The sequence below is a fragment of the Oncorhynchus keta genome, unplaced genomic scaffold (genome assembly GCF_023373465.1).
Source record: "Oncorhynchus keta strain PuntledgeMale-10-30-2019 unplaced genomic scaffold, Oket_V2 Un_contig_2304_pilon_pilon, whole genome shotgun sequence".
In the NCBI taxonomy this organism is placed as follows: Eukaryota; Metazoa; Chordata; class Actinopteri; order Salmoniformes; family Salmonidae; genus Oncorhynchus; species Oncorhynchus keta.
Window position 1 is genome coordinate 1 of NW_026283181.1, and position 14075 is coordinate 14075.

The window sequence follows — 14075 nt, forward strand, 5'->3', positions numbered from 1 at the left end:
AGGAGGCAGAGAGAGGAGAGAAAGGAGACAGAAGAGACAGAGAGGAGAGAAAGGAGACAGAGAGAGGAGGGAGAGAGAGGAGAGAAAGGAGGCAGAGAGAGGAGAGAAAGGAGGCAGAGAGAGGAGAGAAAGGAGGCAGAGAGAGGAGAGAAAGGAGGCAGAGAGAGGAGAGAAAGGAGGCAGAGAGAGGAGAGAAAGGAGACAGAGAGAGGAGAGAAAGGAGGCAGAGAGGAGAGAAAGGAGGCAGAGAGAGGAGAGAAAGGAGGCAGAGAGGAGACAGAGAGAGGAGAGAAAGGAGACAGAGAGGAGAGAAAGGAGGCAGAGAGAGGAGAGAAAGGAGACAGAGAGGAGAGAAAGGAGAGAGGAGAGAAAGGAGAGAGGAGAGAAAGGAGGCTGAGAGGAGAGAAAGGAGGCTGAGAGGAGAGAAAGGAGACAGAGAGGAGAGAAAGGAGGCAGAGAGGAGAGAAAGGAGGCAGAGAGAGGAGAGAAAGGAGACAGAGAGGAGAGAAAGGAGACAGGAGAGAAAGGAGAGAGGAGAGAAAGGAGACAGAGAGAGGAGCGAAAGGAGGCAGAGTGAGGAGAGAAAGGAGACAGAGAGAGGAGAGAAAGGAAACAGAGAGGAGAGAAAGGAGAGAAAGGAGGCAGAGTGAGGAGAGAAAGGAGACAGAGAGGAGAGAAAGGAGACAGAGAGGAGAGAAAGGAGGCTGAGAGGAGAGAAAGGAGGCTGAGAGGAGAGAAAGGAGACAGAGAGAGGAGAGAAAGGAGGCAGAGAGGAGAGAAAGGAGGCAGAGAGGAGAGAAAGGAGAGAAAGGAGAGAAAGGAGGCTGAGAGAGGAGGCTGAGAGAGGAGAGAAAGGAGGCAGAGAGAGGAGAGAAAGGAGGCAGAGAGAGGAGAGAAAGGAGACAGAGAGGAGAGAAAGGAGAGAAAGGAGACAGAGAGGAGAGAAAGGAGAGAAAGGAGACAGAGAGGAGAGAAAGGAGACAGAGAGGAGAGAAAGGAGACAGAGAGGAGAGAAAGGAGACAGAGAGGAGAGAAAGGAGTCAGAGAGGAGAGAATGACGACATCAGGGAAATCCCATGTATAAACAAACACCTGGTGTTCTACATCAGTGACTGGGTTTGTATTTCCTCATTGGCACAGCAGACGGAGAGAGAGAACAAGGCTCTGTGTGTGTGTGTGTGTGTGTGTGTGTGTGTGTGTGTGTGTGTGTGTGTGTGTGTGTGTGTGTGTGTGTGTGTGTGTGTACTTCCACAGAACTCTGTCCAACACATGAAAACTCTTCACTTCTCTAAACCTGAGATACTATGAATGAAACACACACACACACAGAGCCTTGTTCTCTCTCTCCGTCTGCTGTGCCAATGAGGAAATACAAACCCAGTCACTGATGTAGAACACGACGAAATTCCAATGCAAAGCTGCAGATTCTTGTGAATTGTTTGGTCCTGGTTCTGTATTTGTATTGGTCCTGGTTCTGTATTTAATCATCTGATAGTCATGTGACCAGTCGTCTGGTTCTGTATTGGTCCTGGTTCTGTATTGGTCCTGGTTCTGTATTGGTCCTGGTTCTGTATTTAATCATCTGATAGTCATGTGACCAGTCGTCTGGTTCTGTATTGGTCCTGGTTCTGTATTGGTCCTGGTTCTGTATTGGTCCTGGTTCTGTATTGGTCCTGGTTCTGTATTGGTCCTGGTTCTGTATTGGTCCTGGTTCTGTATTTAATCATCTGATAGTCATGTGACCATTGGTCCTGGTTCTGTATTGGTCCTGGTTCTGTATTGGTCCTGGTTCTGTATTTAATCATGTGACCAGTCGTCTGGTTCTGTATTGGTCCTGGTTCTGTATTGGTCCTGGTTCTGTATTGGTCCTGGTTCTGTATTTAATCATCTGATAGTCATGTGACCATTGGTCCTGGTTCTGTATTGGTCCTGGTTCTGTATTGGTCCTGGTTCTGTATTTGTATTGGTCCTGGTTCTGTATTTAGTCATGTGACCAGTCGTCTGGTTCTGTATTTAATCATGTGACCAGTCGTCTGGTTCTGTATTTAGTCATGTGACCAGTCGTCTGGTTCTGTATTGGATCATGTGACCAGTCGTCTGGTTCTGTATTTAGTCATGTGACCAGTCGTCTGGTTCTGTATTTAGTCATGTGACCAGTCGTCTGGTTCTGTATTTAGTCATGTGACCAGTCGTCTGGTTCTGTATTTAGTCATGTGACCAGTCGTCTGGTTCTGTATTTAGTCATGTGACCAGTCGTCTGGTTCTGTATTGGATCATGTGACCAGTCGTCTGGTTCTGTATTTAGTCATGTCACCAGTCGTCTGGTTCTGTATTTAGTCATGTGACCAGTCGTCTGGTTCTGTATTTAGTCATGTGACCAGTCGTCTGGTTCTGTATTTAGTCATGTGACCAGTCGTCTGGTTCTGTATTTAGTCATGTGACCAGTCGTCTGGTTCTGTATTGGATCATGTGACCAGTCGTCTGGTTCTGTATTGGTCCTGGTTCTGTATTTAGTCATGTGACCAGTCGTCTGGTTCTGTATTGGTCCTGGTTCTGTATTTAGTCATGTGACCAGTCGTCTGGTTCTGTATTTAGTCATGTGACCAGTCGTCTGGTTCTGTATTTAATCATGTGACCAGTCGTCTGGTTCTGTATTTAGTCATGTGACCAGTCGTCTGGTTCTGTATTTAATCATGTGACCAGTCGTCTGGTTCTGTATTTAGTCATGTGACCAGTCGTCTGGTTCTGTATTGGATCATGTGACCAGTCGTCTGGTTCTGTATTTAGTCATGTGACCAGTCGTCTGGTTCTGTATTTAGTCATGTGACCAGTCGTCTGGTTCTGTATTTAGTCATGTGACCAGTCGTCTGGTTCTGTATTTAGTCATGTGACCAGTCGTCTGGTTCTGTATTTAGTCATGTGACCAGTCGTCTGGTTCTGTATTTAGTCATGTGACCAGTCGTCTGGTTTGTGTTTCCCTCCTCTTCATTATTATCAGATCATAAGGTTATCGACCTTTCACCTTTTATTAGTCATTACTGGGCCGTTCTGACTAACCACACACACACCTACCACACACACGCCGAGACATTCTGGTCCCCTCCCTTCTTCTGACAGAAACATATTTTACTGACAGACCTTCTGATTCTCCACATGTTCCTGTAATAGACCCCCCCCACACCTACCACACACACACACACACCTACCACACACACACCTACCACCCACACGCCGAGACATTCTGGTCCCCTCCCTTCTTCTGACAGAAACATGTTTTACTGACAGACCTTCTGATTCTTCACTTCTCCACATGTTCCTGTAATAGACCCCCCCCCCACACACACACAGAGCGTTTACTATCATAGCTCAGCGCATCTGTCACATTGATGTGTCACTGCGGTTAGCTACTGTGCCCAGTGTTGTCACAGCAACCACACACACTGTCTCTCTGTCTGTTATACCTGTCTGTCTGTCTGTCTGTTATACCTGTCTCTCTGTCACACCTGTCTCTCTCTGTCTTATACCTGTCTCTCTGTCTGTCCGTCTCTCTGTCTGTCCGTCTCTCTGTCTGGGGGGGTAGGACCGTCATTGTAAAATAAGAATTTGTTGTTAACTGATAAGGAGCATTAGAGAATAAAATATTGTCTAACAGCAACACACAGACCGACAGGAAGACTGAAATATAAATGTCATATTTATTATCCATTAAAACACCCCTAGAGGTAGTCTGCACAGCAGATATGATGCATAGTACACATAGTACACAGTTATACTCATTAGTACTACATAGTACACAGTTACTCATTAGTACACAGTTATACTCATTAGTACTACATAGTACACAGTTATACTCATTAGTACTACATAGTACACAGTTACTCATTAGTACTACAAAGTACACAGTTACTCATTAGTACTACAAAGTACACAGTTACTCATTAGTACTACAAAGTACACAGTTATACCCGCCAGTACTACAAAGTACACAGTTATACCCGCCAGTACTACATAGTACACAGTTCTACCTGTTAGTACCAGAGAGTACAGTTATACCCGCCAGTACTACATAGTACACAGTTATACCCATTAGTACCAGAGAGTACACAGTTGTACCCATTAGTACCAGAGAGTATACAGTTATACCCGTTAGTACCAGAGAGTACACAGTTATACCCGCCAGTACTACATAGTACACAGTTGTACCCGTTAGTACCAGAGAGTACACAGTTGTACCCATTAGTACCAGAGAGTACACAGTTGTACCCGTTAGTACCAGAGAGTACACAGTTATACCTGTTAGTACCAGAGAGTACACAGTTATACCTGTTAGTACCAGAGAGTACACGGTTATACCCGTTAGTACCAGAGAGTACACAGTTATAAATACAGTACTGTAATATTGTGTAGCGTAAACATTCCTGGTCGTTGTAAACATTGTAAAGTATTGATGCTTGAGTTGTTGTGCTACAGCGAACCCAGCCCTGCCTACAACGGCAGAACCAGTCCACTAACCACACCGTCCACCTCACAGGGTCAGCGACCCGGATCAGAACACAACCAGAACCCCGGTGGTGGTTCTTTAATGCAGCCGCCCAAACACCACCAAACCGGATAAACCCAAACCCAGACCAAGTGTGACCTATGACCCTGTCGAGTAGTGCACCGTTTAGAGAACAGGGTGCGGTTTTGAACTCTGACCTCGTTTCTAACCACGACCCGGTCTCTAGTTTCAAAGCGACCGATCCGAAAAACCCTTCGGTACCGACCCGATCCAAATCAAGTCCCGCCTCAACGGCATCCCCTGTGACGTCATATCCTGTACGTACCCTTCAGTACCGACCCGATCCAAATCAGTCCCGCCTCAACGGCATCCCCTGTGACATCATATCCTGTACGGGAACTCTAACAGGAAGTGTTTTAGAACTGGGTTGACGGGGACCCTGGCGACCCGTTCCACCTCGCCGCCGCACGACTCCGCGACCTGTTTCCTGCACAGTTCCTGGAGCGTAGGGCGCTGCTTCCTGTACGGAACGGTCAGGCTTTTCTTAGAGGAATGAATGTAGTGTTCGAGCAGGAGAAAGAGGCAAGGGAAAGAGTGCTCACTTCCTGCCAGGCTGAACCGTTGTCCCTTATAGACGATGCGTACGCTGACCGGGCCGCTGGCCGCGCGATAGGACAGCGCGAAGAAGACGTCTTTCTGACGACTGTCCCGGATCAAGAACGTTCCCGTGGCAACGTCCTTCAGTCGACTGTGAGCCTGCGAGAGGAGGAGGAGGAGGAAGAGGAGGAGGACAGAATTAACATCAAAAAGATTTGGTTGTAAAATAAAAAATGACTTCTCCTTTAACTTCATGTCATCTCGTTGGATTTTGAAATATCTTTATTTATCAGTTTAATACATTAATGACAGCTGTTCTCTGTTCCTTTACTCTGACAATTATTGTTGTGAAAGGTTTATATAAATAACATTTGATCAATCAAATTTATTTTTATAAAAAGCCTTTTTTGTGCTTATACAGAAACCCGGACCTAAAAACACAAAGAAACAACCAGAAATGCAGATGTAGAGGCACACGGTGGCTAGGAAATAAAACTCCCTAGAAAGGCCCAGAAAACCAAGGAAATAAAACACCCTAGAAAGGCCCAGAAAACCAAGGAAATAAAACACCCTAGAAAGGCCCAGAAAACCAAGGAAATAAAAGGCCCAGAAAACCAAGGAAATAAAACCCCCTAGAAAGGCCCAGAAAACCAAGGAAATAAAAAACCCTAGAAAGGCCCAGAAAACCAAGAAAATAAAAAACCCTAGAAAGGCCCAGAAAACCAAGAAAATAAAACCCCCTAGAAAGGCCCAGAAAACCAAGGAAATAAAAGGCCCAGAAAACCAAGGAAATAAAACCCCTAGAAAGGCCCAGAAAACCAAGGAAATAAAAAACCCTAGAAAGGCCCAGAAAACCAAGAAAATAAAAAACCCTAGAAAGGCCCAGAAAACCAAGAAAATAAAACCCCTAGAAAGGCCCAGAAAACCAAGGAAATAAAAAACCCTAGAAAGGCCCAGAAAACCAAGGAAATAAAAAACCCTAGAAAGGCCCAGAAAACCAAGAAAATAAAACTCCCTAGAAAGGCCCAGAAAACCAAGGAAATAAAAAATCCTAGAAAGGCCCAGAAAACCAAGGAAATAAAAACCCCTAGAAAGGTCCAGAAAACCAAGGAAATAAAAAATCCTAGAAAGGCCCAGAAAACCAAGGAAATAAAAACCCCTAGAAAGGTCCAGAAAACCTAGGAAATAAAACCCCCTAGAAAGGCCCAGAAAACCAAGGAAATAAAACCCCCTAGAAAGGCCCAGAAAACCAAGAAAATAAAACCCCCTAGAAAGGTCCAGAAAACCAAGGAAATAAAACCCCCTAGAAAGGCCCAGAAAACCAAGGAAATAAAAACCCCTAGAAAGGTCCAGAAAACCTAGGAAGAAAACCTTGAGAGGAAACCAGGTTCTGATTAGATAAATTGATAAGATTGTGTAATTACCTCCTCCACTCCTAGCGGGCCCCAGTAGAAGCCGGAACGTTCCAACATGGCGGCCGTCCGAGTGATCAACAGGAAGTCAACCTTGCAGGGGAACAGAGGAAAGTGGGTGGGCACTGGGTCCAGGAGGGGAAGAGGGGGCTGGTGGTCTAACAGGTCTGGTCCTGGGATAGGGGACGCCACACACTGGTTGGATGGGCGCTGACGGTGCGACTGGGAGACTGATGATGATGATGATGATGATGGTGAGGTTGCGTGGAGGTCCGAGTGTGGAGTCGAGAGGAAGGTGGGGGAGGCGCCTAGAGGTCTAGAAGGTGACGCTTTGGTTGTTGTGTCTTGTTCTTCCACAGCGCTGTGAGCGACCATCCTACAGGGGAGAGCGGTCCCAACCCTCTCCCATCGCTACACAGTTCCCTGGGAGAGAGAGAGAGAGAGAGAGAGAGAGAGAGAGAGAGAGAGAGAGAGAGAGAGACCGTCAGACCACTACTACTACCACACACCATCCTACAGGGGAGAGCGGTCCCAACCCTCTCCCATCGCTACACAGTTCCCTGGGAGAGAGAGAGAGAGAGACCGTCAGACCACTACTACCACTGCTACTACAACTGATACTACTACTACTACTACTACTACTACCACTACCACCACCACTATTACTACTACTACCACTACTACTACTACTACTACTACTACTACTACTACTTCCACCACTATTACTACTACTACCACTACTTCCACCACTACTACTACTACCACCACTATTACTACTACTACTACTACTACTACCACTATTACTACTACTACTACTACCACTATTACTACTACCACCACTATTACTACTACTACTACTACTACCACTACTTCCACCACTACTACTACTACCACCACTATTACTACTACTACTACTACTACCACTATTACTACTACTACTACTACTACTACTACTACCACTATTACTACTACCACCACTATTACTACTACTACTACTACTACTACTACTTCTGTTAAGATCTATGTTTCCATTAACTTGTCCAGTGATTATTTCTTTTAATATATATATATTTTTAAATCAACATTTAGAAAAGTTTTACATAGAAAATAGAATACGACCTCTGCCTACTATGGTGCGTTTCCATTTAATGCTGCAAATCTAAAGCAGGTTCATCTGTTCTATGTGCTCTATTTCTATGCTTCCCATTCTATAAAAAATCAGCTTTTTTTGTTGCAGTTTTACTATCAGCTGAAAATACAATATTTGAGGTTTTATGGGAAATGTAGTTCACAGAGGGTTTTAGATGATCCTCTACACACAGTTTTACTATCACCAGCTTCAAACAGCTGAAAATACAATATTTGAGGTTTTATGGGAAATGTAGTTCACAGAGGGTTTAGATGTGATAGATTGCAATAATGTACTTGGAACTCCTGTAAATGGTGAAACCTGCCAGCCAAACAGAAAAGCAAGTCGAAAGCAATTCATTTATTTCAAATAATAATAAATACAGTTTCCATCATCATTTGGTTTTTTTGTGGTTTTTTTTAAATAAAGAAAGTTAGACAGATAGAAAAATCCACCCCTGTTCAACGGATAAAATGTTGTCGACCTTCGGAAAATGTCTCCTATCTCTACCGTTTCCATGACATCTCTCTCTCCCTACCCCTCTCTCTCTTCTCTCACTCTCCCTACCCCTCTCTCTCTTCTCTCCCTCTCTCTCCCTACCCCTCTCTCTCTCTTCTCTCCCTACCCCTCTCCCTCTTCTCTCCCTACCCCTCTCTCTCTCTTCTCTCCCTACCCCTCTCCCTCTTCTCTCCCTACCCCTCTCTCTCTTCTCTCCCTACCCCTCTCTCTCTTCTCTCTCTCTCCCTACCTCTCTCTCTCTCTCTCCCTACCTCTCTCTCTCTATCTCTCAATTCAAGGGCTTTATTGTCATGGGAAACATGTGTTAACATTGCCAAAGCAAGTGAGGTAGATAATATATAAAGTGAAATGTCTCTGGCAAGTGAGGTAGATAATATATAAAGTGAAATGTCTCTATCTCTACATATATATATATATGTTGTTTGTCTAATTAAACCCGGCTCAATGGAAACCTAAAATATCTACAGTTAGTTACCACCGTTAACTGTTAGTTTGTTTGTACCTCAGTGGCCTCGTGGTCACAAAGTGCTTTACAGAGACTCAGCCTACAGGCCCCATGCTGGGGCTGAGAAACAGCTGTCTATCTAGAAGTCAGTCTTATGTACAATGACATCAATGTTAGACGTCGTACCGAGTCGACACAGCGCTGTGACGCGCTTTGAGTTATAACCACAACATCAGAGAACATTACAGCCGTCTGTCTGTCTGCCTGCCAACCTACCTGGTCTGCCTACCTGCCTGGTCTGTCTGTCTGTCTGCCTGCCTGCCTACCTGGTCTGTCTGCCTGCCTACCTACCTGGTCTGTCTGTCTACCTGCCTACCTACCTGGTCTGTCTGTCTACCTGCCTACCTACCTGGTCTGTCTGTCTGCCTGCCTGGTCTGTCTGTCTACCTGCCTACCTACCTGGTCTGTCTACCTGCCTACCTACCTACCTGCTGGGTCTGTCTGCCTACCTACCTACCTGCTGGGTCTGTCTGCCTACCTACCTACCTGCTGGGTCTGCCTGCCTACCTACCTACCTGCTGGGTCTGCCTGCCTACCTACCTACCTGCTGGGTCTGCCTGCCTACCTACCTGCCTGCCTACCTACCTACCTGCTGGGTCTGCCTGCCTACCTACCTACCTGCTGGGTCTGCCTGCCTACCTACCTACCTGCTGGGTCTGCCTGCCTACCTACCTACCTGCTGGGTCTGTCTGCCTACCTACCTACCTGCTGGGTCTGTCTGCCTACCGACCTACCTGCTGGGTCTGCCTGCCTACCGACCTACCTGCTGGGTCTGCCTGCCTACCTACCTACCTGCTGGGTCTGCCTGCCTACCTACCTACCTGCTGGGTCTGCCTGCCTACCTACCTACCTGCTGGGTCTGCCTGCCTACCTACCTACCTGCTGGGTCTGCCTACCTACCTACCAACCTGCTGGGTCTGTCTGTATCTGCCTGCCTGCCTACCTACCAACCTGCTGGATCTGTCTGTATCCGTCTGCCTGCCTGCCTACCAACCTGCTGGGTCTGCCTGCCTACCTACCTACCTGCTGGGTCTGTCTACCTACCTACCAACCTGCTGGGTCTGTCTGTATCCGTCTGCCTGCCTACCTACCAACCTGCTGGATCTGTCTGTATCTGCCTGCTGGGTCTGTCTGTATCTGTCTGCCTACCTACCTACCAACCTGCTGGGTCTGTCTGTATCTGTCTGTCTGCCTACCTACCTACCAACCTGCTGGGTCTGCCTGCCTACCTACCAACCTGCTGGGTCTGTCTGCATCTGTCTGCCTACCTACCTACCAACCTGCTGGGTCTGTCTGTATCTGTCTGCCTACCTACCTACCAACCTGCTGGGTCTGTCTGTATCTGTCTGCCTACCTACCTACCAACCTGCTGGATCTGTCTGTATCCGTCTGCCTACCTGCTGGGTCTGTCTGCCTGCCTACCTACCAACCTGCTGGGTCTGTCTGTATCTGTCTGCCTACCTACCTACCTACCAACCTGCTGGGTCTGTCTGTATCCGTCTGCCTACCTGCTGGGTCTGTCTGCCTACCTACCTACCAACCTGCTGGGTCTGTCTGTATCCGTCTGCCTACCAACCATTTAACTAACTGATAGTCCCACAGATGTTGGGTCAAACCTTAAAAAAAAAAGACAACTGTTGCCAAGAGATCAAACGTGGATAGTAAACATTCTCCATCCTAGCGAAGTAAATTGACATTGATTTACACCATCCCAGCTCTAAAGCTGTTCACAGTTCACTAGACTCTAGACAATAATGTTGTAGTTTATATTAGTAGTAGATATTAGTAGAAGATGTATCCTAGTTCGTCCTGTTTCACTGGCCCCAACCTTACCGCTATAAAGCAAACGGGGAATCGTGTTTTTAATGAGTATATTATGCTGGTGGTCATGTTGACTGTTGTCTAGTCCCCCCACAAAAAGAAATTATGACCATATGTGATTTATTATGTAGAAAATTGTGTATTGTCAGGTTGCTTTATTACGGCGCAATTTAATTGCACAATAGTCAATGTTGCAAAACTAAAATCTATTTGAAAGAAGAAGAAAAAAAGGTAAAAATCCGCAATAGGCAGCCACGTTAAAATATTCTTACCGTTTTGCAAAACGAGTGCAATGTAGTTTTTTTTCTGATGCACTTTTTATATTTTCCGACGCAGAATCCGTTTTTAATCACAGAATCACCGCGGTATTAATCCTGTTCTTGATCATCAATAAACGTTCAAACTAGTAGAGAGAAGACGCGGTAATCCAACGGTATAGTATATCCACATTGTCTTTCACATCCTCTCTTACTCTCTCTCTCTCTCTCTGTTGGTTTGATCATCTGTCCGCTGGTGATCGGTAAGGAGTTAAATAAACGTTCAGGACCCGTACACTAACTACACCAACACACATACGTTTCGCTTTCGTTTTAAAGTGAACGCCGTTTCTGAGAAATCCTCAGTAACTGTCCTCCTCCGCCAGGGGTGTCTCTCCAGCTTCTCTCTGGGCGGGTTTCGCTTCCAGTCAACATTTATAGTAAAACTGTCGCTTCACAGAAAATCAACGAGTCTCTTCGCTTTTCAAACAGTCTCGTTGTGAAGCAGGAATCCACGTCAGTTTCAGTTTATCTGATGCCCTTCCCCCATAATACACTAGTGATTCGGAGAAGCGGCCGATGGTTTTCGGAACTGCCTTTTGTTGCATAATCTTTTTAAACGTTCATGACAGAAGTCGTCTACTTGAGTAAACGTCAATGTCAATGTCAATCAGTATAAATAATTTGAAACGTTTTTCCGTAAAATAACATTTAAAAGAGAATGGTTCAGTCTGGTTTGCGTAAAATAATTGTAAATATATGTTGAGTGTCAGGGGGGGAAAAGGGATTCGGTAAAATGTATATACTTTTCGTCAGGAATGTAGTGAAATAAAATCTAAATATGTCCAAAATATAAATAGCGGAGTATAGATACCCTTGAAAACTGCTACTAGTAATGCTTTAAAGTTATTTGTATTTAAGTTGTTCTCAATTCCCTGCCGGTGACTGTTTCAGCCCCTCACGACACCGGTGCTGCACCCGCCGCTCCCCATCCCCCACAATCCCCCACAACCGGAGTTTGAGACATTTTATTTTATTTTTATTTATCCTTTATTTAACCAGGTAGGCCAGTTGAGAACACCTTTATTTAACCAGGTAGGCCAGTTGAGAAGTGGTGGGTAGTATATGGGGCTTTGGTGACAAAACGGACAGCACTGTGATAGACTGCATCCGATTTGCTGAGTAGAGGGTTGGAGGCTATTTTGTAAATGACGTCGTCGAGGATCGGTAGGATAGTCAATTTACCACTGGTATGTTGGGTGGTGATGCTAGTCGAGCGGGCGGGTGCGGGCAGCAATCGGTTGAAGAGCATGCATTTGGTTTTACTAGCATTTAAGAGCAGTTGGAGGCCATGGAAAGAGTGTTGTATGGCATTGTAGCTTGTTTGGGGGTTTGTAAGCACAGCGTCCAAAGGAGGGCCAGAAGTATACAGAATGGTGTCGTCTGTGTAGAGGGGGATCAGAGACTCACCAGCAGCAAGAGCGACATCATTGATGTATACAGAGAAAAGAGTCGGCCTGAGAATTGAACCCTGTGGCACCCCCATAGAGACTGCCAGAGGTCCGGACAACAGGCCCTCCGATTTGAAACACTGAACTCTGTCTGAGAAGTAGTTGGTGAACCAGGCGAGGCAGTCATTTGAGAAACCAAGGCTGTTGAGTCTGCCGATAAGAATGTGGTGATTGACAGAGTTGATGGGGGGGTACAAGTAGTCACAGTGGCTGTGACTATAATCAAAGAGAATTCTCTTGGTAGATAATGTGGTCGGCATTTAATTGTAAGGAATTCTAATTCTAGATCAGGTGAACAAGAGGACTTGAGTTCCTGTATGATGTTATGATTACATCATGAGTCATTAATCATAAAGCATACAGCCCCGCCCTTCTTCTTACCAGAGAGATGTTTGTTTCTTTCTCTTCTTCCCGAGAGAGACATGTTTCCGTGAAACAGAGAACGTTACAATCTCTGATGTCTCTCTGGAAGGCAACTCGTGCCCTAATTTCGTCCACCTTGTCATTTAGACGTTTGACATTGGCGAGTGATATGCTAGGAAGCGGTGGATGGTGTGCTCGCAGTCGGAGTCTGACCAGCAGGCCGCTCCGTCTGCCTCTCCTGCGCCGACCGCGTTGTTTTGGGTCGGGCCTCTGGGATCAGATTCCACGTCCAGGGTGACTGTGTTGTTTTGGGTCGGACCTCTGGGATGAGATCCCACGTCCAGGGCGACCGTGTTGTTTTGGGTCGGACCTCTGGGATCAGATCCCACATCCAGGGTGACCGTGTTGTTTTGGGTCGGGCCTCTGGGATGAGATCCCACGTCCAGGGTGACCATGTTGTTTTGGGTCGGGCCTCTGGGATGAGATCCCACGTCCAGGGTGACCGTGTTGTTTTGGGTCGGGCCTCTGGGATGAGATCCCACGTCCAGGGTGACCGTGTTGTTTTGGGTCGGGCCTCTGGGATGAGATCCCACGTCCAGGGCGACCGTGTTGTTTTGGGTCGGGCCTCTGGGATGAGATCCCACGTCCAGGGCGACCGTGTTGTTTTGGGTCGGGCCTCTGGGATCAGATCCCACGTCCAGGGTGACCGTGTTGTTTTGGGTCGGGCCTCTGGGATGAGATCCCACGTCCAGGGTGACCGCGTTGTTTTGGATCGGGCCTCTGGGATGAGATCCCACGTCCAGGGCGACCGCGTTGTTTTGGGTCGGGCCTCTGGGATGAGATCCCACGTCCAGGGCGACCGCGTTGTTTTGGGTCGGGCCTCTGGGATGAGATCCCACGTCCAGGGCGACCGCGTTGTTTTGGGTCGAGCCTCTGGGATCAGATCCCACGTCCAGGGTGACCAAAGGATCCACTTCGGGAAAGTCGTATTCCTGGTCGTAATGTCGGTAAATTGACTTCGCTTTTACATCCAATCGTTCTTCCCCGGGCTTGTATTGTAACACTTGAGTGTCTGGGCTAACAATGTAATAAATAATACATTAAACAAATTTACTGTGCAGTTTTCTAAGGACCTGAAGGGAGTCGAGCATCTCTGTCGAAAGACCATCATAGCCTCCTTCCACTACACTAATATAGTACTGAATACTATAGGCCCCACAGGTTTGCAGTAGATAATAGTAAAATACTGAATACTATAGGTTTACAGTAGACTGAATACTATAGGCCTACAAGTTTACAGTAGTGTGAATACTATAGGCCTACAGGTTTACAGTAGTCTGAATACTATAGGCCTACAGGTTTACAGTAGACTGAATACTATAGGCCTACAGGTTTACAGTAGACTGAATACTATAGGCCTACAGGTTTACAGTAGACTGAATAGTATAGGCCTACAGGTT

At 46.4% G+C, this 14075-nt stretch overlaps 1 protein-coding gene across 3 annotated transcripts; it reads right to left on the reverse strand.

Moving 5' to 3' along the window:
• Positions 1-3676: 3676 nt before the first annotated feature.
• LOC118382837 (suppressor of cytokine signaling 1-like) lies at positions 3677-11240 on the reverse strand. Of its 3 annotated transcripts, none has more exons than XR_008109244.1 (4): positions 10757-11240; positions 6523-6933; positions 4204-5257; positions 3677-4025 (listed from the first exon to the last, which is right to left on the reverse strand). XR_008109244.1 is itself a non-coding variant. In XM_052505264.1 (3 exons), exons 2-3 carry the CDS (start codon positions 6883-6885, stop codon positions 4883-4885), a joined length of 738 nt encoding a protein of 245 aa, XP_052361224.1. In that variant the 5' UTR covers positions 6886-6933; positions 10757-11240; the 3' UTR covers positions 3677-4882. The 3 variants fall into 3 exon arrangements, 1 of the variants encoding a protein (XP_052361224.1); XR_008109243.1 differs by having other exon boundaries at positions 4084-5257; XM_052505264.1 differs by having other exon boundaries at positions 3677-5257.
• Positions 11241-14075: the final 2835 nt, after the last annotated feature.